The sequence below is a fragment of the Kryptolebias marmoratus genome, linkage group LG10 (genome assembly GCF_001649575.2).
Source record: "Kryptolebias marmoratus isolate JLee-2015 linkage group LG10, ASM164957v2, whole genome shotgun sequence".
Taxonomy (NCBI): domain Eukaryota; kingdom Metazoa; phylum Chordata; class Actinopteri; order Cyprinodontiformes; family Rivulidae; genus Kryptolebias; species Kryptolebias marmoratus.
This window is the reverse complement of record NC_051439.1, coordinates 15,809,629-15,831,026: the sequence shown is the minus strand read 5'-3', so window position 1 is coordinate 15,831,026 and position 21,398 is coordinate 15,809,629. Positions and strand designations below refer to the sequence as shown.

The 21,398-nt window shown below is 40.1% G+C and overlaps 3 protein-coding genes across 8 annotated transcripts in view; all 3 read left to right on the top strand.

Moving 5' to 3' along the window:
* Nucleotides 1–14,250, top strand: part of dlgap2a (discs, large (Drosophila) homolog-associated protein 2a) — a 142,056-nt gene extending 127,806 nt beyond the window's left edge. For all 4 annotated transcript variants that reach the window (XM_025005828.2, XM_025005827.2, XM_025005825.2 and 1 more), the window contains 5 exons: nucleotides 4,165–4,253; nucleotides 4,400–4,839; nucleotides 4,926–5,017; nucleotides 7,413–7,565; nucleotides 7,715–14,250. In XM_025005828.2, the coding sequence (XP_024861596.1) occupies nucleotides 4,165–4,253; nucleotides 4,400–4,839; nucleotides 4,926–5,017; nucleotides 7,413–7,565; nucleotides 7,715–7,921 (981 nt within the window). In that variant the 3' untranslated portion in view covers nucleotides 7,922–14,250. The remainder of the gene's footprint in view (nucleotides 1–4,164; nucleotides 4,254–4,399; nucleotides 4,840–4,925; nucleotides 5,018–7,412; nucleotides 7,566–7,714) is intronic.
* A 1,397-nt stretch (nucleotides 14,251–15,647) lies between these two features.
* On the top strand, nucleotides 15,648–18,883 carry cln8 (CLN8 transmembrane ER and ERGIC protein). Its single transcript, XM_017412256.3, has 3 exons — nucleotides 15,648–15,798; nucleotides 16,157–16,788; nucleotides 17,106–18,883. Exons 2-3 carry the CDS (start codon nucleotides 16,246–16,248, stop codon nucleotides 17,430–17,432), a joined length of 870 nt encoding a protein of 289 aa, XP_017267745.1. The 5' UTR covers nucleotides 15,648–15,798; nucleotides 16,157–16,245; the 3' UTR covers nucleotides 17,433–18,883.
* Nucleotides 18,884–19,530: 647 nt separating this feature from the next.
* arhgef10 (Rho guanine nucleotide exchange factor (GEF) 10) overlaps nucleotides 19,531–21,398 on the top strand; it is a 39,773-nt gene continuing 37,905 nt past the window's right edge. For all 3 annotated transcript variants that reach the window (XM_017418809.3, XM_017418800.3, XM_017418792.3), the window contains exon 1: nucleotides 19,531–19,702. The gene's annotated coding sequence lies outside the window, so the exon portion shown is untranslated. The remainder of the gene's footprint in view (nucleotides 19,703–21,398) is intronic.

The following is a 21,398-nucleotide window of genomic DNA, read 5'->3' as shown; positions in this document are numbered from 1 at the left end:
AGGCGCTTACATTCACAACCGACTGTTTTTAATTGGCACCATGATGAGGTCGGGCAGAACGAGAAGTCAGAGATTTTAACCTTAAGCATCAGCTGGAAGAAGTCACCAAGTGTGTTTCTGTGTGTGTGTCGGGTGAAATGCATTCATCTTTCTGCTGATGCTAACAGTCTCCGCACCTGTGCTGCCGCCGTGACTGTGATCACTGATCTGCTGTGTGTTTGTGTGCACTCCTAAATGTCCCTGTGTACGTTACACTAAAGCACCTTTAGGGTAAGTAATCCTGTTGGACATAAATTGCAAAAGCCTCGTGGATGTTTTGTCTTTCATCGACCCTCATTCTCTTTTCATGAGCTGGACTTTGCTCTGCGCCTAACGTGAAGTAATGGAGGTCACCTCGGCAGGCGGCTGCACACTCATTTCCTCCTCGCTAACAGATCCCCTCAGACAGCCTGACAGAATACAAAACAGCTCTCCAAAAGGTCCCCCACCCCACCCCCAGCTTGAATACTGACCACCTCTTAACAAACGTAGAGTTTCATAACAATAGATGTACACTCTGTTGAAAGCCAAAACTCTTCACTCATAATAACACCATAATACAAAATCAGTTCTAAAAAGTTGAGACATTATGCAAAACTTTAAAAAAATCTCATAAATCCACATTTTATTCATAATAGAACATAGTAAACAGATCAAATGTTGAAACTAATAATGTGTACATTTTTTTAAAGCAAAAAAAGGAGATAATCTTGAATTTTATGGCAGCAAAACATCTCAAAAACGTTGGAACAGGGCACATTTTCCACTGCGAAGCATCCCCTCTTTATTTAACAACAGTCTGTACACGTCTAGGACTAGATTTTTTTGGGGGGAATGTTGTCCCAATCCTGTCTGAGGATTCGAACTGCTCAACAGTCCTGGGTCTCCTTTGCTGGAAAGCAGCATATGTTGTTCTGAAACCTGTGTACACTTTTCTGCATTCATGGTGCCTTTCCAGATGTGTAAGCTTCCCAGGCCATAAAAGCAGGCTTTTGAACTGGGTACTCATAATGTTCCGGATGGTCCCTCTCCTCTTTAGTACAAAAGGACACGATGTTCGTAATTTCCAAAAATTATTATAGAACAGTATTCCACTTTGCCTCGGTCCATTAAAAATGAGCTTTAGCTCAGAAACAGCTGGGTTTCTGGAACTTTTTCACAATTAATACAACACTTAACTCATATTTTGGTTCTTTAAATGACACATATATATGCATGTGCAGTTTTGCAAGAATATATCAAGTGTAAGCTATAAAAATAATACAGAAATGTGCACATATTTCTCTTGATGCCATGCCAACATGCTGCATATTAAGCAGAATGTGGATGACAGGCAGCGTGAGGTTGCCAGGGATGTTGATTGCCTGAGCAGACATTTACTCATGAACCAAATATGGGACAAAGTACCTCCTGTTGATGGAAGACATGACAGTGAAATTTCATGTCTGGGAATCATGGTGTCTGTACAAAATGATGAGCTAATCCATCAAGGAGATGTTGAGAAACTGTGTTGGTGCGAGATAAAGTCACCAACGTCATTAAGAGCTGCACCCTGAAATGACTTCTGGCTCTACATAAATAAAATCAAGCTTAAAAGATAAACCAGTTTGCCTTAAAGTGATCAACAAAACATCATTATACCCCCAGTAGATGGACACAGAACTGAAAAGTTCAGGTAACAGGAACAAAAGCCAAACTGCTGGCCATCAGTGACCGTGTGTTTCTCTCAATAGCTCTCAAAAACATATTTTTATTCTCATTCTGTAGCTGGTTCTGTCATAATAAAAAGGGACCCACTAGGCATAAAGGAATAAAGACTGAAATGACTAAAAATGACAAAGAGAAGCTTCACTCAGCCTAGAAAGACGGAGACTGGGACAATAGGCGAGCAGGAAATTAATGTGAATGTTTGACAATGAGAGAGGTGAAAGACAGAAATTAAACTGCGAAGCGAAGAGCAACAGGGAACAAAAAATAAAATAAAAAATGGATAGCAAAAGTGTGAACACAGAGTTTTGCTTTTATGTGTTTAAATATCTAGCTTCAGGGAGTAGAGCAGACAGCAGTAAAGAGCCTTTGAGTCTGTAGATAGTCCGGGAGTAAAGGACTTTCAACAAACAAAGTTTTTTCCGTAAACTCTTGAGTCAACGAGTCGGGAAACTTTCAGCTTCCCATCTCCAGACAGCTGATTAAAATAAGTTCAATCAACTCTGAGTATCTTCACCTTGAGTTGAGAGCGCGCACGAGTTCAATAAAAAGCCTTTTCAATGGATACCTCAGTTCACCATGGCAACCACAGGAGGAAAAAAGGTCGAGGTTGTTTCTCGACACCAAGCCCACTCAGTGTAACAACTGATGTTCACGACTGTTTTAACAATAATTTGAACTGTTTTCCACATTTATAAGCAGAGTAAAATACAGTAATTATGGAAATTTATTAGGCCACATTCCTCTAACAGAGTGGATTAAATAAAATTCTGATTTAGAAACAAAAAAAGTTTTAATTGTTGGAAGAAGTGTTTGTGAAAAGAGATTCTCAAACAAACTCATTTTATAGTTAATAATTATTTTATTTAAAAAATGTTTAAACCAAACACACAAAAAGGTAAATTATGGTCTTTCTGTACTTGATAAAATGAAAATGTAACAAATGAAAAGTTGAGGTAAACTGTAGGTTTCATACAAATCAAAAATATACCTTTGATATTGTCAGATAGTTTTACTACTAACGCTGTTTAGTCTTTAAATTAAATTATTTAAATTACTTCTGGAATGGTTTGATCCAGAAGTGAGCCAGCTTGATTGGGTGGAGTTTACTTCTTATCTGTATGACTTTTAAATTATTCCACAATTCGTACGCCTGCGCCAGGTGTGAGTGTGAGTGTGTATGTTGGGATTTCATCCTCTATTCGATTTTCCAATTGACCTTGCCGCTCACCTTAATGTCAGCTCCGGCCCCTCGCCACTCTTCACAGGATTAAGTTGCCAGGTGATAAATAGGATGGGAAGCAAAAGCATTCAACACGTATTCAACATATGTGTGAGCTCTGTCAAGTGAAAACCTTTGGATGACAACCTCATGATGCTGACTGATAACTCACCAAGTGTTCAAAAGTATTTGAAAATCTGAAAAAGGGTTAGGTTTGAGCTTTTGTTGTCTTTAGTTATTTTGTGTTTTCACTTTAATTAGGTGCTTTGTTTTGTTCTTATAATGTTGCTGTTACTCTCACCTCTTTTATATTCTTCATTAGTTCAGCTGCTGTCTTTCACCAATCAACCATCTCCCCATATATACTTCTATCCTCTGTTCACCTGGCCAGGTTGTATATTTATCTCAAACCACGTTGGTCATACTTTCTGCTATTTGGTTATTAAAGTTGTATTGGCTCTCCCACAGGCTGTTTCAGTTCAAAGTATCTATTAGTCATAAATAAATCAGCCTTGTAGAATTATGTAGGGAGCAAGCAGTCTATAGGTTGGTCAAATAAATCACAATTTGTCATGAGTTTCACTAAAACCCATCCAGTGGTTTATGAGATATTTTGCTAACAGTCAAATAAAACACACACACCTTTCATTTTGATGGGTGATAAACAGGATTTGTTGCTAAAATGAAAAACTACAAGGAAAGGTAGGACAAGGATGACATAAAAAGGAACTAAACTGTAAATATTGGCCGGGTGTAAGGGGGTACCAGTGGAAACAAATCAGGGAATAATTTCAAGGAATGAAACAAAGCAATGTAACAGAAAACCATACTGTTGAAATCTATAAAATCTATAAAAATCCATACGACATGACATCACTTTAGTGATTTCCCACAGAAAATCTGTAACTGGTTTTACCATTTTACCATTTTACCAATCATGAACACCTAACAAATATTTGCTTTATTGCGAGCAATAAAATAAACCCTGTTTCACAGTTTCAATTAAATTCTATAGAAACCTAAACTCCACTGTACCAAAGCCTTTACAGCCTCCATAAATCATATAATGTTTACTCCCTGACATGCCATGTACAGTTAAGTTGTTCTGTTCATTCCCAGACCAATAAAGCCAGAAGCACGGGGGAATGGTAACTCACATAATGAGAAGCATTGTTCCTTTTTTTTTATCATTTAAGGTGGAAGCAGCCACGGACTCAGAGTCTGAAAGCAAAGGCTGCCGGGAGTTCCACTCTGTTGGGATCCAGGTAGAGGACGACAAAAAAGGGTGAGCTAATGGCTCTTAGGTATTAGTCTCATTACAAAAAAATTCTGTCTTTGATGTTTCATCTCACTATAATACACATAAGCCCTGTTTTCAGTGCTATTATTTGTCATTTTGTGGACTTTCATCCCTTCCTTTCAACTCCTCAGACAGGGAAGGTTCAAACGCTCCAACAGTGTGACCGCAGCCGTGCAGGCTGACTTGGAGTTGGAGTGTTTTCCCACCATGGAGGACAAGGGCCTGCAGTTCGGAGGGGGGTTCCAGCGGCACTCGGAGCCCAGCACGCCGACCCAGTATGGAGCCGTGCGGACCGTTCGCACCCAGGGCCTCTTTAGCTACCGCGATGATTACCGCACCCCAGCTGAGCCACCCAGTCCTCGAGAGACCACCAGCGAAACCACCTGGCAGCTCGAGCCCCCCTCCCCCCGAGAGAGCGCCGCCTCGTCGGGCGAATCGGGAAGGGTGTCTCCCTCCCTGCGGAGAGATGGAAGCTGGTTCATGCAGCTGCTTCACACAGAGACCAAGAGGATGGAGGGCTGGTGTAAGGAGATGGAGGCCGAGGCTGAGGAGAATGACCTGTCAGAGGACAGTGAGTGTTCTGCTCAAAACCTGATGTCTCCTCAGCGTACAGTGGGAAATGTGTGGCTAATACTGCACTGCTTTGCTTTGTTTCAGTTCTAGGTAAAATCCGAAGTGCAGTGGGAAGTGCTCAGCTGCTCATGTCTCAGAAATTCCAGCAGTTTTACTGGCTGTGTCAGCAAAACCTGGTAAGACCTAATTATGCTTTACAGAGTCTTTGTTCTGAGCTCTGCACACTTTCTGTGTGATTATTCAGGAACTACCAAAGCAGAAAGCTTAAAATAAGGACAGACAGGCATTTAAAAGAAATAAATGTGCAGCTGTATTCTTTATCCAAACCAGCGTGTTATTCATTTTAAAATGGGTACTTAGTTTCTCAATAGAAAACTCAGATTTTTTTGTGTTTTACTTTTATGGCAGCATTTGGCGTATTAAAATTCATGCTCTAAATGGGTCATGCTGAGTTTTGTGGCGCGTATTATTTAAAACTAGGCTGAACTTTTAAAAACTGCAACTTTTTCCCAAACTGTGAAAAAGTGCTCTTGTGGCCATCTTAAAATGGGTTGACTCCAAAATTGATACAGTTGTAGACGTAGATGATTGTTTTCTCAAAGGTTAAATAAAAGATTTGATTGACACCAACAGTAATGCCAAGGTTTTAAACAAAAACATCACACAATGTGTCGTGCTGAATATATGCAATGGGGACATGCTAAGCTACTACCACACCAAATTTTGTCTCTTTATCTGTAAAATGATCCGAGTTATAGTTGTTTTTGTGTTTCCTTACATCAGTTGGCGGTGTCGGACATCTTGAATTGAATTATCTCTATATATTAACCAGCTGTAGCTGTACATCCAATGATTACTTTCTGAAACTTTAATTAAAACGAATATACAATGATAACATTCTGTCATTAGATAGTCATGTTTTCACATTCTTTAGTCTACATTTAATGCTTTAGCTGCTTCTAACTGAAACAGAACTCTCTGCATATTTTATTGATCTGAGAAAACTGCAACTCTAACTGTAAACAGGTACCTAGCTCATTTATTTCAGCACTTTGAGGTGAAGACAATGTGACCGAAGGTAGGTGTGTGTGTTCAGTTGTGCAGCTTTGTCCTGAGAAGAGAAAGATGGTTTAAACAAACACACCAGCTGCTTCGTGGCTCGCACTGTGCACAAGGTCAGGGATTCTCGCTTCCCGTTTTTTTTCCTTCACAACTCGATTTAGAGATCGAAGCCAAGAACACAATTTTTCAAATGAAGCCGGCGTGGGGTTATGAGAGATAGCGGCGCTGCTTTTTGCAACACGCAGCAGAAAACACAGAAGGAGTGGGAATTGGGGATTAGACACACCAAAGCAACCGAGTCAAGTCCCTTTTTTTTCCTGCTGAAAAAGACAGCTTTGTGCAAGTTTACTTTTTCCATCAGAAGTCATAATTCCAAATGTAACAATATTCACTTTCCATCTTCCATTTATTGGTGAAATGCCCACACTTAGAGACAGAGAGAGCACTTTGATTTTGTTTCGTCAACCCGCGTCTCTTGAAATCCTCAATCAACTTTCATAAAGCCTGATTTAAGAATCTTCAGAGACTGACAGCAAGTGTTGAGTGCTTCAGGATTTAACTCTCACACTGACACAGCCAGAGCTTAAAACGCTCGACTCATACTAAATCTGTCAGCTCCGGAGGTTGGAAACTTTTTTAAAGACTTCCGCAGAGCAGTATTTAAGAGTCCCACTAAAGCTGAATAAACGCAAAGGCTTTCGCTTGGTAAAAAACAGGGGTGTGGGCTGTTTTCCACTCGCTTTTCATGCACTGTGATGTTTGAAATGTTAGGTAATTTTGACAATTACCTTTTCTGCACAAATAAGAGTTATAGATCCCATAATACTTTACTGTTATCAAAGCAAAATACAGAGCAGCAGGAGAGCAAAAGCTTTCATTTGTTTGTTTTCTTTGTGATTCCAGAATTTTATTTTCCACCACTGACTGAGTGATAATGTTTTTGCTTGTGTGTGTTGGTTTGTCTGTACCATTAGCAAAATATCTTATAAACCATTCCTTCAAATATACAATGTAGATGGCAAAATACATTTCCTGTGAAAGTGGGTACACAGCTGCTAAAGTCCATCCATTCCTTCATTTTAGATGCACACTAAAAGCACAGAAGATTCTTGCTTTTTTGTCTTACTTGTAAAGAAAAAAGTCTGTTTGTATTGATTTCCACAAAAGAACAAAACATTATTATTTTTGTCACAAAGGATTGATTTAATAGGAAGACAACTGGAGAATAATGCTACTTTATACATCAAGTACAAACTCCTGACGCATTAAAACCTGGAGCAGGCCGCTCTTTTCCTCTGATGTTCTTTTCATCTCTACGACCGAGTGATGAACAGGACTGAACTGACTTAGACAGATTTTTTATTTCACATCTCGTTCACAAAAACAAGCGTCACAAGCCCCTTCAGACATGCCTGCTTTAATGAGGACATCTAGTGGATTTACGATGAAGTGCAACGAAAGCAGTTCTCTTTATGTTTTTTTTTTTTTTTGACCCCGTTCTTCCACCAGGACCCCAGCGCCATGCCTCGACCCACCTCTCAGGACCTGGCTGGGTTCTGGGACCTGCTGCAGCTCTCCATCGACGACGTCAGCATGAAGTTTGACCAGCTGCAGCAGATCAAGAACAACAACTGGAAGCCTGTGGAAAGCCCAGAGAAGAAGGTGAGTCAGACATTCTGTCGCTGCGCACTTTTTTTTTTTGTTTCGTGATTTAGTTGCAGGTTATTTAGCTTAAGCTGAATCACTGTTGGAAAGCCTGAATATAAATAAGTGCGCAGCCATGTGGTGATTACTGTCTGTGCCTCCTACAGCCACCAGCTCCCGTACCAAAGAAGACAGTTCGACAGAGGAGTGCAGTGATGAAGGAGAAATCCTTGGACCTCCCAGACCGGCACCGGCAGGAGGCTCGGCGGCGGCTCATGGCAGTTAAGCGCGCAGCCTCCTTCCGGCAGAACTCATCCTCGGAGCGAGCGGACAGCATTGAGATCTATATTCCAGAGGCTCAGACTAGACTTTGAGAAAATGAAGGATCAGGGACCTATATGTCTCCCTGCTCCTACAACTTTCAAACTAGCCTTTTTTCTAGACTGCTACTACTCTCTACTCCTCTTTTGTTCATTTTCTTGTCTGATAGCCAGCCGCCATCCTCAGTGCCCATCGCCAACATCACCGGACTGTAGGATGTGCCGAGGCTCTTCTTACATCACCAAAAATCTATGTCTGACATGAACTGGTTGTTTTTGGGTTTTTTTGTCTTGGTTTGCTGGTGATAATCGACCTACAAGCTCTCTCATGTCCTCAGTGGGTACATCTGTAGTTTTTCCGCATTTGCAAAGTGCCATTTTAAAAGTGCAGCTTTGAGAACCTACCAGCAACCAGTACTTTGAGCTAAAAATTAGGTTTCGTGGTCATTTCGGGCTCTTCAAACAGTTTGTAACCCTTCGGTACTTCTCACCCTTTTAAGGTTGCATTTGTTTCTGTAATCTTTTATGAGGTCAACCACAGGCTCAATATCACCAATTTGTTGTGAGATCGAAAAAGTGCCAGTGCTTGAAATACCTCAAAAACGTGCAAGTGGGCACACGGTCCCCAGTCAAGGTTCTTCAGGCAAACCTTAAATAAGCTTGTGATTGGTTGGAGCTGGAAAATGCAGCTTTCCGCCGTTTTTAATCGTCGTCGACCTTTCTTCATGGCGTGACCCGGTGGAGGGATGACACAGACGTCCTCCTTGAACGCGGCTTCCCTGTATATCTCGTGTTTGTGTTGCCAACTTTCACACATTTACTTGAAGCTGAACACATGCGAGTCTCGTGCCAACATTTTCATCCCGTCAATTAAGTAGAGAAAAGAAAACTAAAAACTAAGACTTTTTATGTAACTCTAGATTAAGATGTGTAGACAAATGCACTTATGCACTTATTACAAATCTCACGATTTCCAAGGGAAATGTACAGACCCAAGTTCCCAATAGTACTGTTGTATTATTTAATTGTGAGTAGAAAGATTATGCTTTTGTTCCCTTCTTGAAAGCCGCTTTGACAAATCTGAGTTTGTTGCACATGTATTTGATAATGCTCACAAAATTGCACTGCTGTGTTTTTCATCTTTTCTCCGGCTCTTTTAAGTTGCACCCTCGGCCGCCGTTAATGAGGAGTGATAGAAATAACCATCAAAACATAAACAAGATATCAGCAGAGTCATTCCTTTCATCTGCGAAGTGCGTTGCGACTTTCAAATGTCTAAAACATATTCGTGTTGGTGAAAGTGTCCCCCAAGCAATATCTATGTGAGTCCCTTTAGGGGGGAAAAAGAGAAATAAAGTTAAACTAGGGCAAAACATTTTAAGGGGATAAGAGTAGATAGCAGCAAATTATTCAAACCTTACAAGTAAATGTATGAGGTGAGCACGGACAAAGAGATCTGGTGGCTGAGAGCAGACAAAGTTTGTTTTTTTTCTTGTCCCTTAGAGATAAAAGTCACCCTACGTCCATGCAGTTGTTCTTAGAGGCTACTTCTATCTAATGATGCTACTTTCTTGTCTTGCAGGCAGTGGTCTCTTGCAGGATGATAATGTCCTCGTATGAGAATAGCATAAATTGCAGCCAGTGACCTTCACAGCCCCCAGATCAGTCCAGCTGCACACCTTTGAGGTATTTGGTGTCAACAGCCCAGTCAAGAAATATTTGAGGATTTTTTTAGCCATGAATGGTGGTCAGCCTCTCCAGCAGAGTTGTACAAACAACACCGAGGTGCTCCGACTAGATTGCATCGTACATGTCAGCGTCATCGACATATAAAGAAACACCAGACCCAGCGAAGCCAGCAGGACCCGGTTTACAGGAGCTGCCAGGTTGTATTTTTGGAACCAGCATCTGTGCAATAAGAATGTGGGGCTTTTAGTCCCGCCTACTCCCCCCCGAACGCAATCATGGGGTCACATGAGCTTTCTTCTAAGCACAAAAACAACGAATTACAGTATTAGAAAAATGAATGTTTGAACAAACAGCAGCGAGATCAGAGCTTTATGAATCAACAGGGGTCAACACCTGAACAAAACAAATAATGTGAGGTGTGTTTTATAATAAGAGCACTGTCCTGTTTGTTTACATGGTCATGCCCCACTTCTGCATCTGCTCAGCCTCACCTTGTCTCTTTAATGGCAGTGAGAGGACTTTTAGGTTATATTTAACTAAAACACTATAATCATACTGTTAGCGGTAATTACCGGATGTAATTTCTAAAGTTAACCAGTAAAAAAAAAACAAATTTATTGCTTGGTAAAGATTTTTATTGTGAATATAAGATCTATTTGACACATCATATCTGACGTGTGGTCAAAATGTTTCTGTAAAGCTTTAAAACGAGATTTAAACACACAAAAGTAGATTCATTCTCCATCATTTTAGATTGAACAGTGCTAAGCAAACACGTTCATCTGTTTCTAAACTGTATAAATGATTAAAACTCTAAAACATCTTGCTGATTTTGACAACTCATTAGTCTATAACTGAAAGAATGGTAATGGAACAGGCAGTACAACCCAAAAAAAACCATCCAATATTCCCATTAGTCATAAAAGAAACAGCTATTAATTGTATTTGGGTGGAAACTGGGAGTTTTTGCAGCAGACAGGTTTTTAATATCAGTGTGGGATTACATGAGAGACAAGATGGCTGAGATAGAGCTTTACTTTTATATTTAATGTCACCCAGCATTAGTTCTGTTGTCCTTTTTTAGCTGTGTTTATATTTATTTATTTATTTACTTATTTATTTGCTTGCTTGCACTGTATTTTGGCAAGATATCCAGAGGAGCTGTAAGGTGTTTTTTTTAAAATGTCACGGCTGAATATTTAGCTGACTTTTTATCTGTTACAACGATGCCTTTAGAGTAAATTGCTTCTTTCTTCTTCCACTTTTTTTTGTGTGTCACAGCCCCCAAGATGCTGGCAGAAAGACTTAGGAGATAATGTAGCAACAGGCAGAAACTTTATTTTAAAGGAGAGAAAAAAAAACTAATTTTCTTTGTGGCAGATCTCTCAGCTCTTGGAAAAAAAAATTGTCTGTGTTGTTTTGTTCTTTTTTTCATTAAAAAAAGCGATTTTCTTCTCACTGTAAACCTGCTGATCTGCTGCAGGACGGGAGGGTTTTAACACAACTGGCTGAAACATCTGACACATCCCAGCTCCACAGATGGCCTCTGTGGAAGATTTATGATCTGTGATTCACCGTTCCTTCATGAAGACCACAACAGACAGAGCTCTTGTCCGTTTCGTTGTCAAACCACTCGTTTGAACCACTTGGTAATCAGACAACTAAAATGGTGCTGCTTCTTATTTAATCAACACAGTTTAAAACAAGCAATCAGCTCAGCCCAGTGCAACTGATTGGGACATTATTTAAAACCATAAATCTTTTTTTTTCACCGTTTGGTTGAGTGCCAGGCTTCATTAAGATGGAGATCAATTAACTTTTTTGAAATCTTTGGTGTTTTTTTTAATGCGTGTGTGCATTTAGTTTGTGTAGCTCAGCTCTGGCAGACTCTAAAAACAGTCCAGTTGTAGTGATTTGATTAAAAAGATGTCAGTCATTTACGTCCTGATGATCATCTCCTCCACTCAAACGTGGACGGATGTATATTTTTCATGACTCCTGTGGGGCTTAGGGTGTTGTTGGTCCAAAAAGTCTCCTTATAAGCAAAGTCTGCCATCGGGGTTTGGTAAAAAATATGGACATACGCGTTTAATGTTGCTGTTTTTCATCGCCGTGGCAGTAACCTTTAACAATGTGAAAGCAGGATTTTCTGGAAAGTGTCAGTGCGTCCGATGCCAGGCTGTTGGCAGAGCCGAGTCGTTCCCCTGCTGCTGCCAGAGTGGTAAGGCTGCGAGGAGGGAGGGAGGCCTCAGCCTGACATATGCTGGCTTAGAGGAGACGAGAGCGCCGCGTCGGGCCCCCAGACTGCTGCTGCTGCTGTACACTGCATGGAGGGATTCTTTTTCAGCCTGCCTTTGACTAAGCAAAGCAGCTTATGTAAGATTTTGAGTCCTTGGTGAGATCAAACAAACCCCCTCCAAGGCCCTTCAGAGCTTGTGTTGATAAATGCGCTGCTGAATAGTGGCCCCGCTCTGTAGAAATTTAAGCATCAGCACTACACGTGTTGGCCTCTTGTCAGTTTCTGCTTCCACTGAAGGCTGCTGCCGAAGTGACAGTGAAGGATCTCCATTATGCAAAGCGAGCAGAGCTGGGAAGAGCCGCTCCGTCTCCACGACCCCGCGTTCAGCTTCCTGCTCCTCCCAGGAGCGCTAATTGCGACGAGGCCGTTTATCTAGTCAGTCCACGAGCAAATCACTCGAAGTAGCAGAGTTAGATCGGTGCCAGAACTCACAGGGGGGAATGGGAAACGTTCAAAGAGATGCGAGCGGCAGGAGAGAAAAAAAACGAGCAAGTTGACAGCTAAAGTTGGAGACAGGAAATGGGTCTGCAGAAATCACTGTTTAGATTCTGGTGGAAGAAACTCTTCTTAAACTCCTCTCTTAGAGACATAACTGAGTTTCTATCTATAGCAAGTGTTTCTTTCACTCATCCACATACAAAGAGATCCTTTACTTCCTTAAGGATGCTTTTCAAAGACTTTCTTTGCCGTATCTTGTTCACATGGCGTACACACAATTTGTTTTAATAATGCAGCTGTAGTGTTTTATTTATTTTGTTTGTTTTTCTTTTTAAATTAAAGGCTTGGCATTCCTAGAAGGACTGCATATCGCTCTATTCATGCCAAAGTTTTAAATTGAGATCATCTTACGTTGAGAAAGGACTGACTTGTAGCCTTTTTGGTTTGGTAAAAAAAAACTTGCGATGTGCAATCCCATGTGATGTCATCAGATGTCATGCTCAGCTTATGTGTTGTGAATGACTCTCAGCTACTACCACATCAAAATTGAGCTCAATAGCTAATAAACTGACTGGCGTGCATCTATTTTTGTGTTGGCAAATGACGGTTAGCTGTGGTGGCCGTCTTAAGTTTGATTGACTCCAAAAGTTAATCAGTTGTAGACTTTTATCCAGTTATAACTTTCTGAAAGTTTCATTAAAATCCGTCCAGTTGTTCATGAGATATTTTGCCAACAGGCAGACAGTCTGCTTCAAATAGTTACTTCCAGATCTTTAATCAAAGATCTTATCTAATTTGTTAGCCCTCGGAGTATGTGGTGGAGATCAGTTTCAGCTACTACCACACCAATTTTTCATTCAATATCTGTAAAACTGACTGAGTTAAAGCTGATTTTGTGTCTGCTAAAGTTGCTTGGCTGAGGCAGCCATCTTGATTTGGGTTGACTCCTAAAGTTAATCAGTTGTAGAGGTGTGTCCAGTGGTTACTTTCTGAAAGTTTCATTAAAATTTCTCCGCTGGTTTGTGAGGTATTTTGCTAACAGACAGAGACGGGCAAAAAGAAAGAGAAAATATCAAAACAGCAGCAACTGACTACGAGCGCCATCACTTTGACTTATCCAGCATACTTTGAAATGATTAAAAATCAATTCTCCCCACAGCAGCATCTCCCTTAATAAGTTTTATGGATTCCAGCATCTTCTAAATTCCTCATCTCTTGTTACGTTTATTTATTTATTTTTTTGCTTGTATTTCATTGTTGTGTAGCTTCACCTCTTATGTGTCTGTTTATGTTCTAACTCCATGATGTGAAATATTTCAAGGGGACTTTTTTTAATGAAACAGCATCACTGAGACTAATACAACACTTCCTTTAACTTGGAATGTGAGACGACTATAATTACTAGATAAAATGGGGGGGGAAAAAAAAAATAGGTAGTTTAGCAAAAACTATTTTCATCTCTTGTATATCATATCTATAGTGAGGATGAATATAATGCCAAATATTCATTATTTGTAAAGAAATCTATATAGAGATATATAAATATAATATATGCCTCATTGAGACACTTTTATTTCCTGCTTTTGTTTCTGTTTTATTTGACTTTTGGTTGTTTTATAAGCTCATATGATAGCATGCGAAACACAAACTCTGAATGTAGGCTTCTTTACTTCATTTCTGTTCTGAACGACAACATATTCCCACTTATGTACGATTTATTTTGTCTTTATTTAAGTCGACAACATGCAGATTCCTGAGTGTGAGTGAATTCTGTGTAATTTCATTGCATTGTTCAGCTGTTTGGTATGATTTGAATTTAAAAAAAAATATGCATTCCCCTTCCTGTTTTCTTTTTGGGTTTTTTTCAAGCTGAGCGACTTGAAGGTTTTAAATCTTTAAGTGAGTCATTGCTTTGACCATCCATTGTAAATAACTCTGCAATTAAATTTTTGGAGAAAAAGTTTGGACAAGTTTTGTCTGTGTGGAGCCCGTTTGTTTTCAAAGGTCAAAGGTTAAAGTCGGTTTTTGCACTCCCCGAGGCTGTTCTTCATGCTGGTCCAAACAGCTAAATGAATTACAGAGTTATGGTTTTCCACTATTAGAGGGAGCCTGGAGGAATGTTTCAGACTTTGCATGACATTCGTGCTTTTTATACTTTCATGCAGCCTCCGAACTTTACTTTTCTTTGCAGTAATTGCCAGGAAGACTGCAAAAACTGCAAAAAGCACAATGCAAGGGACCAAATAACTGTTTTATTTTTTGCTATGGGGAATTTATTTAAAGAGAAAAACACATGAAATATTTTGGATTCGTATGATATTCCTTAATTATCCATCCGTCAGGCTGACGATGCAACAGAAGCACAGGTGGCTTAGATCAGACAAAAAACATGGCCAAGATGGAAACAGCGGGACAGATTTTCTGTTGTTTTACTCACCATCTCAGTCAGTTTTGAGTGGAAGTAGGCAAAAGTTCATTGCCCACGAGTCAAACCCATTCTTTATCTTTTTGTCAACATTCTTGGGCAGCAAAGAATCCGTCAGAGGAGGGAAAAAAATATATTTTTACAGAGATTGAGCAGGTTCATAAATGTACCCTGAAGTAAAAACAAACAAAAAACGAGCATTCAGAGCTTGGTCAACATGGCTTCTGTTCACCTTTAACCTTTAACATTTAGACTAAGACATGCTGGGAATCACAAGCTATGAGAGTGAGGTAATAAAATGAATAAATCTGCCATATGCTTGAAAATAAAACAGTGTTTGCATTCAAAGATTTATAAACTTAATAACTGCAACATGTCATGCATCTAAAGTGAGATATTTGCACAGATGTCTGACTCTTAAAGTCATTTTTGGTGCCTTCTGTTGGAGGATTTTTCTTTCACTTAAACATAATAGATAGATCTTGTAGTTGATGTCTGTTTTAGGAAATGCTATTAGATTTTCAATAATCTAGAAATTCATATTTCTCAATCCTTTATTGTTGTAAGGTGAGATCTAAACAATGTAGTCTTGAAGAAGTCAAATAAATCCACTTTTATTAAGCACAACCTCAAGTGTAAGGAGCAACACTGCCCCCTGTTGGACAAAAACAATAACGCAGAAACAGTGAAGACAACCGTCCCGTGGTCTTCAGGTCCATTATGAGGACTTCTCTTCTTCTCTTGGGTTGCGAGGGCTTCAAGGGGTTTAAAAATGAATTTTTAATGCTAGTTTTATTTACCTGAATTCAGTTTGCGTTTCATATGTTTTGTGTTTGTTTTTTTGTTTTTCTTACATATTACATGTCGTTAGACAGAGGGACACGGACGAGAACCAATAGGATTTCGCCTCTGAGCTGCTCCGACCAATGGGATGTCATAAATATTGTGCGGAGGCTTGACTTCCTGTTTGGCTGTCACGTGACCAAATTGGAATCGTATGATGTTTGATTTCCTGTTCTGGCTCGAAAGAGAAATCAGGTGTTCGTTCTGTACTGTTTTTGTTTCGAAGATGTATAAATCGTAAGTTCATAGTAATTTTTATTTCTTTAAATAGCTCACTCTTCTGTTAGCTTGTCTTAGTCGCAGATTTGTTTGTTTTTTGTGTTGATACGGTGGAAAGTTAGCTAGCTTTGGCGATAAAAGTTGTTATAAAACTACTTTTTTAGCGACTATCTACAGGAGAGCGTTTGGGATTGTTGAAGCTACACAAGTTGTAAAGTCTTATCTGTCAGGTTTTACTGAGATAATGGAAAAACATTATCTGTTACGATGCAGCTTATTTGAGATGTGCAAGATTAGCATTTAATCACAGTAAATATGTTATAACAGAAATGTATGTGGTTGTATTTTGTTTATCAGCTTGATTTGTGTTTTCCAGGTGAGCCTCACACCATGCATGTGCCATATGAAGCCTCCACCTCCAGGTGAAACCTCCTAGCTCTGATTCAGCTTCCTCCCATAAACACCATGGTGGGTCCTGAGCAGCAGGCCCCCCCACTACCCCAGCCCAGCGCAGAGTACTTCTCATGGGACTATCGCCTCCAGCTCATTGGTGCGGGGCTTGGCTTCTACACAGCAGTATTCCTCCTCTCCCACCTCCTGTCTCTGGCTCTGTCCTGCACATACAGCTCCCTCTTAGCCAAGGAGAAGGTTTTCTGGAACCTGGCGGCCACTCGGGCAGCGTTTGGCATCCAGAGTACTGTAGCGGGATTTCGGGCTCTGACCGAGGACTCTGTGCTGCTCAAAGACAGATTCAGGGGCCAAGAGGACTGGTCATGGTTTCACATCCTCACAGCCACAGGCTTTTTTGTCTTTGAAAACGTAGCACTTCACGCATCCAATGTGGTGTTTCGGTCGTTCGACCTCCCGCTGGCCATGCATCATTTCTACGCCCTGTCAGGATATGCAGGAATGGTGGTGTGGGATTCCCAGGGCCACTATCTGGCCATGGTTACACTCCTCCTGGAGATGAGCACACCTTTCACCTGTATATCCTGGATGCTGCTGAAGGTAGGGGCCTCATGGTATCTCTGCATCAAGAGAAAATAACAGTCTCTCAAATTTTGTTTGTTAGTTTAAAAATACACTAAACGGAACAAATACCAGCAAGTTCTGGTTCCTCTTATTTCTTTTGACTCTTGCGATTGCTAAAAGAATAAATTTAGTGTTCCTAGAAAGAGGAAGTTAAAGAAAAAAACAAACTGATACTGCCTAAACTCTCTGTTCCTCTTTATCACTGCCTTGACTTGGGGATAATTTTACAAGCATGTGATTGTTTGTTTTTGTGCACGTTCCTATGATTGTTTTTTTCCATTTTTCCATTCCAGGCCGGCTGGGCTCGCACTCTGTTCTGGAGAGCCAACCAGTGGGTGATGATCCACATGTTCCACTGTCGAATGGTGCTCACCTACTACATGTGGTGGGTAACACTGGGCCACTGGGAAGAGATCAGCACCCACATAGTGCTGCCCCAGCGCCTGATTTTCTTCTCTGGACTCGCTCTGCTCACGCTTATCATCAACCCCATCTGGACGCACAAGAAGACCATGCAGCTGCTGAACCCCGTGGACTGGAACTTCAGCAGCAAGCCGGCACCGATCAACGGCGCCACGAGGGATCAGCCTGAGGGTTCTGGGAAACCCCATGCCAACTAGGGAGCATCAAAAGGTCTTTTTTGTTGTTGTTGTGCTTTAGTCACAATGGGAAATGTGTGTGAGAAATGTTTTCAGAGTCCTGTGTTTCACTTACAAATCAAAATTTAGTTGGACAAAACATTGGCTTAACATATTAAAAAAATAAGAGTCCCACATTTGTTTTTGCTTAACACTGTTTTTAAACAGTAATTAAGCACTTAAATTGTAATTTATTTGATACTTAATGGTTGGTTATTGTCTGTTACCTTTTGAAGTTTAGGAGTGAGCCGTTCAGTAAAAGCAATTTGACAGATTTTGTGCTTTAATTCAGACTAAAAAAATTGTTTTTCTTTTTTCTGGCTGGTGAAGTAGTCCCATAAACACTAATCTTATCACACACACAGGACAGAAAATGATGTAAAATTGGGCCGAGTTTAGGGAATAAACGTCTTTTATCATAAATCATTAGATTTGTTGGAACAGACAAGTCAGCCTGTGGTTGTTTAGCACTCACAGCAGAGAGGAAAACATTTTTCATTGTCATGATTGAAGAGAAAAGGCTTTTTAGAGTTTCTTTTCTTGTTGGAAGAAAGCTCACGAATTGTTCTCTTCACAAAGGCTTCATTGTGCAAACTGGAGACACAGAGCAACAAAACTGAAACCATGTAGACATCGAAGCAAGAAAGTTACTGTTTTTACCACGATGTACTTTTGGATTGTAAACAAAGTGGTATATAAACCGAGTATTACTTTTTTCTAAGTACCAAATACAAAAAATCTTTAAGATTTTTATGCATGTACAGGCTTGCACTTGCTTGAGTGTGTGTGTGTGTGTGTGTGTGTGTGTGTGTGTGTGTGCATGCGAGTTCTTTGCCTTCATTTGGCAAAGAAGCTATTTGTCCCTGCTGCAAACATTCAAATCTTCTGTCTTCCTGTATTATTTAGTTGATCTTTTCTATATAATTACTGTATCTAATTTATTGCTTTACTAAGATGATCCTTTGTACATTCAGTTTTATCTTAAGCATTATTTCATAAATTTAATTTAAGATCCAAAATAACATCTTGAAACCAACAAAAAGTACTTTCAGGAGTTTTAGAAAAGTAGGAACTTTTTATTGTTAGTATCAGTTTTAAGGCTTTATGGTTTCTCAGTGTGAGGATTCTTTACTGAGTTACATCAGTTTGTGCTCAAAACTGAGATACAAGTTAATAATGTAAAAATAAATAAGCTTGGTTTGTTTCTTGTCTGGATTACTTGAACTTCATCACTAATGAGACCTCAGATTGATTGAGTTCAATCTGCACTGTCTCGGCAAAACATTTCAAAATAAAGTTTTAAACATAACCTTCATAAATCTGTTCTTTAACTAAAACCCTTGCAGTTTTGTTGATGCGTTAAAAGATACTATAATGTGTGTTTGTATGATTTAAGAAGTGCAACAAAATAAAGTATAAAATGTTTTTTCACACTTTTGTGTTCAGTGGTTTTGTTCATGCTCAGAATTTAAGGCTGTGCTTCAGAACATCTCCTGTAGGTGGCGGTATTTGAGTATTTATTCCGCATCAGCCTTATTTGTTTCAAAAAATACATTTCAACAGGGTTAATATGAATACAGAAACAGCTGTGTGTAAATGATGTGTTAGGTTTATTTGATTACACCACTTGAGGTGTTTATTTGAAAACCTTGAGAGGTTGTGTGCCTTTCAAAACAACTGTTCTAAATGATTAAACGTCTCAAATTGGAAGAAAAGAACAATTTTAGGTTGAAATGCTCCTTTGTTTTCCTCAAAAACGAACTTAAAGAAACAAAACCTGACTATTTAAAGTCTTAACACTATATAAAAAAGTAAATAAGTAATTTAATGAAGTAAAATGTTTCTAGTTTTGTATTTAATTTGCATTTTTAGTAGTAAAGCTGTGACACACAGCTGTGTGAACGGGACCGCCTCGCGCGTCACGTGGGCAGCTTTGCTGGAACTCCGGCTGCCGCCGCCGCCGCATCCTACCGGAGAAGACGTTGGAATGTTGATTGACGTCCCGCTGAGCCAATCGCGGCTCGCCTGAGACCACCCGTGGGCCAATCGGGTGCTGAAAGGCGGTAAAGCGTTTTTCATGGATGGGATCTGCTTACAGAGGAGAGAGACGGTCAAGTTAAAAGAAGGGCGATAAATTGGATGTTTTGTTTGTGCTGCGAGTCGTGTCGAGGGCACAAATGTGTTCCGTTTGAGACGTGTCCGTGTTACTGTGACGGGGTAAGGCAAGTCAGCCATGGGAGACCCATAAAATGGTGAGTTGGGGACATTTTTCTAACTTTCCAGCAAAGTCTTAAGAACACTTTTGTGATGCTAATTCTTCAAATGACACGTAACATTGGGTTAAATGCAATTTAGACAACCATAAATCGTTTATTTCGCGTGAAGTGGTGCCTTGGGTGCATTTGAGAGATGTTTGTAACGTGGCGCCTGTGCTAACATTGCAATGTTGCCAACAACACAGATTTCCTCAGGCTTTGACTTGTCGTAAATGTCTCACTGCTCATAATATTAGGAACAAACAGGCTCTTTTTAACCATTCAGTTGGACACTCTTTTATAAATGGAAATGAATAAATAAATGAATCAGCCCCAGTAACTAACCCCATAACTTTAAAGTCAATATAAACAAATGCAGACTGTGGAAAATATGACAACTCCTTTAGGTTTTGCCCTGAAATAAGCAGCCTTCCTGAGGTAAAGCAAGTAGTCATGCATGGCATTCCTCAGTGAGGGCCCTGCACAGCTTTGGTCAGCTGGAAGATCAGTCTGAACAGGTCATAAAACATCATTTCATTTAACTCTTTCCTTGAGAGGCGACGCAATATGCAAGTGCCTGCAGGAAACCTTTCAAGCTTTTCTGATCTGAGCCACCAGAAAGATTGTTTAAACACAAAGAGGGCTTTGATCGTCACTTTTATTGTCTGGTGTCGTGTGTGTCCAGCTCATTCTGCCTGCACAATGCTGGCAAGTCGTAGGACTTAAGGGGTCACACACACACACTCACACACACAAGTATACAAAAGTCTATATGGGTAATTTGTTTAGCAAATAACCAGGGTGGCCTGGTCTGCAAATACTAGCGCCTAATGCCTCCTCCTCCTTTAATAACACCCAAAGGAGGCTGTCCAGGAAGCACAGGTCATGTTCTTAATGCTCAGATTTACTGCAGCTACTTAATGTAAGTTAAATTGGCATCAACCTTTTATTTTGTGTGGTTGCAGTATTTGTAGATGTGTAAATCTCATCGGCTCTTTGCCAGTCAACATGAACTCAAACGTCAGTATTCTCTGCTGGTATTTTGATTGTCTGTGAAAACCGATACGTTTCCTTGGAGAATGACTGGAGATTTGCTAAATTCAACAACGTGATTTGGCGAAAGCTCAACTTCGCAGTAATGGTTCATGAAATTGCTGTTTGTTTATCTCGATCAAACGTAGGATGCCAGAGCACCCCCGCGGTTCAGTACTGTGCTGTTTGTTTTTAGAAAGTCTGATATGGAGCAACTGTCCAACCACCATCCGGACAATAATCCACTTAGATAAAACACAGATTAGCAGATTATTTAAGCAACAGCTGGAGGACAAGAAAAGCCGCAGGTGGATGTGAGAAATCGCATACAACACATTTGTTCAACAGCTGGGAAAATGGTTTATATTTGGACACAGATCTAACTCAAGAACATGATGGTAAAACCCTAAGTGGTACGTATGCCAGCCAGTTTCCTATATCCTATTATTTAGATGCTTATATTAGAACAGTACTCTCTGAACTGAGCTCAACAAGACAAGGAGTAAACCCAGAGGCGGACAGCAGGAGCGTTCTCCTCCATTTTAATATCAGTTGAAAGACAGACGCACTGATGACCAAACGTTTTGCCGTTTCCTTTCCTGTAATCGTTTATCACAACGTGACAGAGTTGCTCCATTCATATTAAAATTCCTTTAGATCC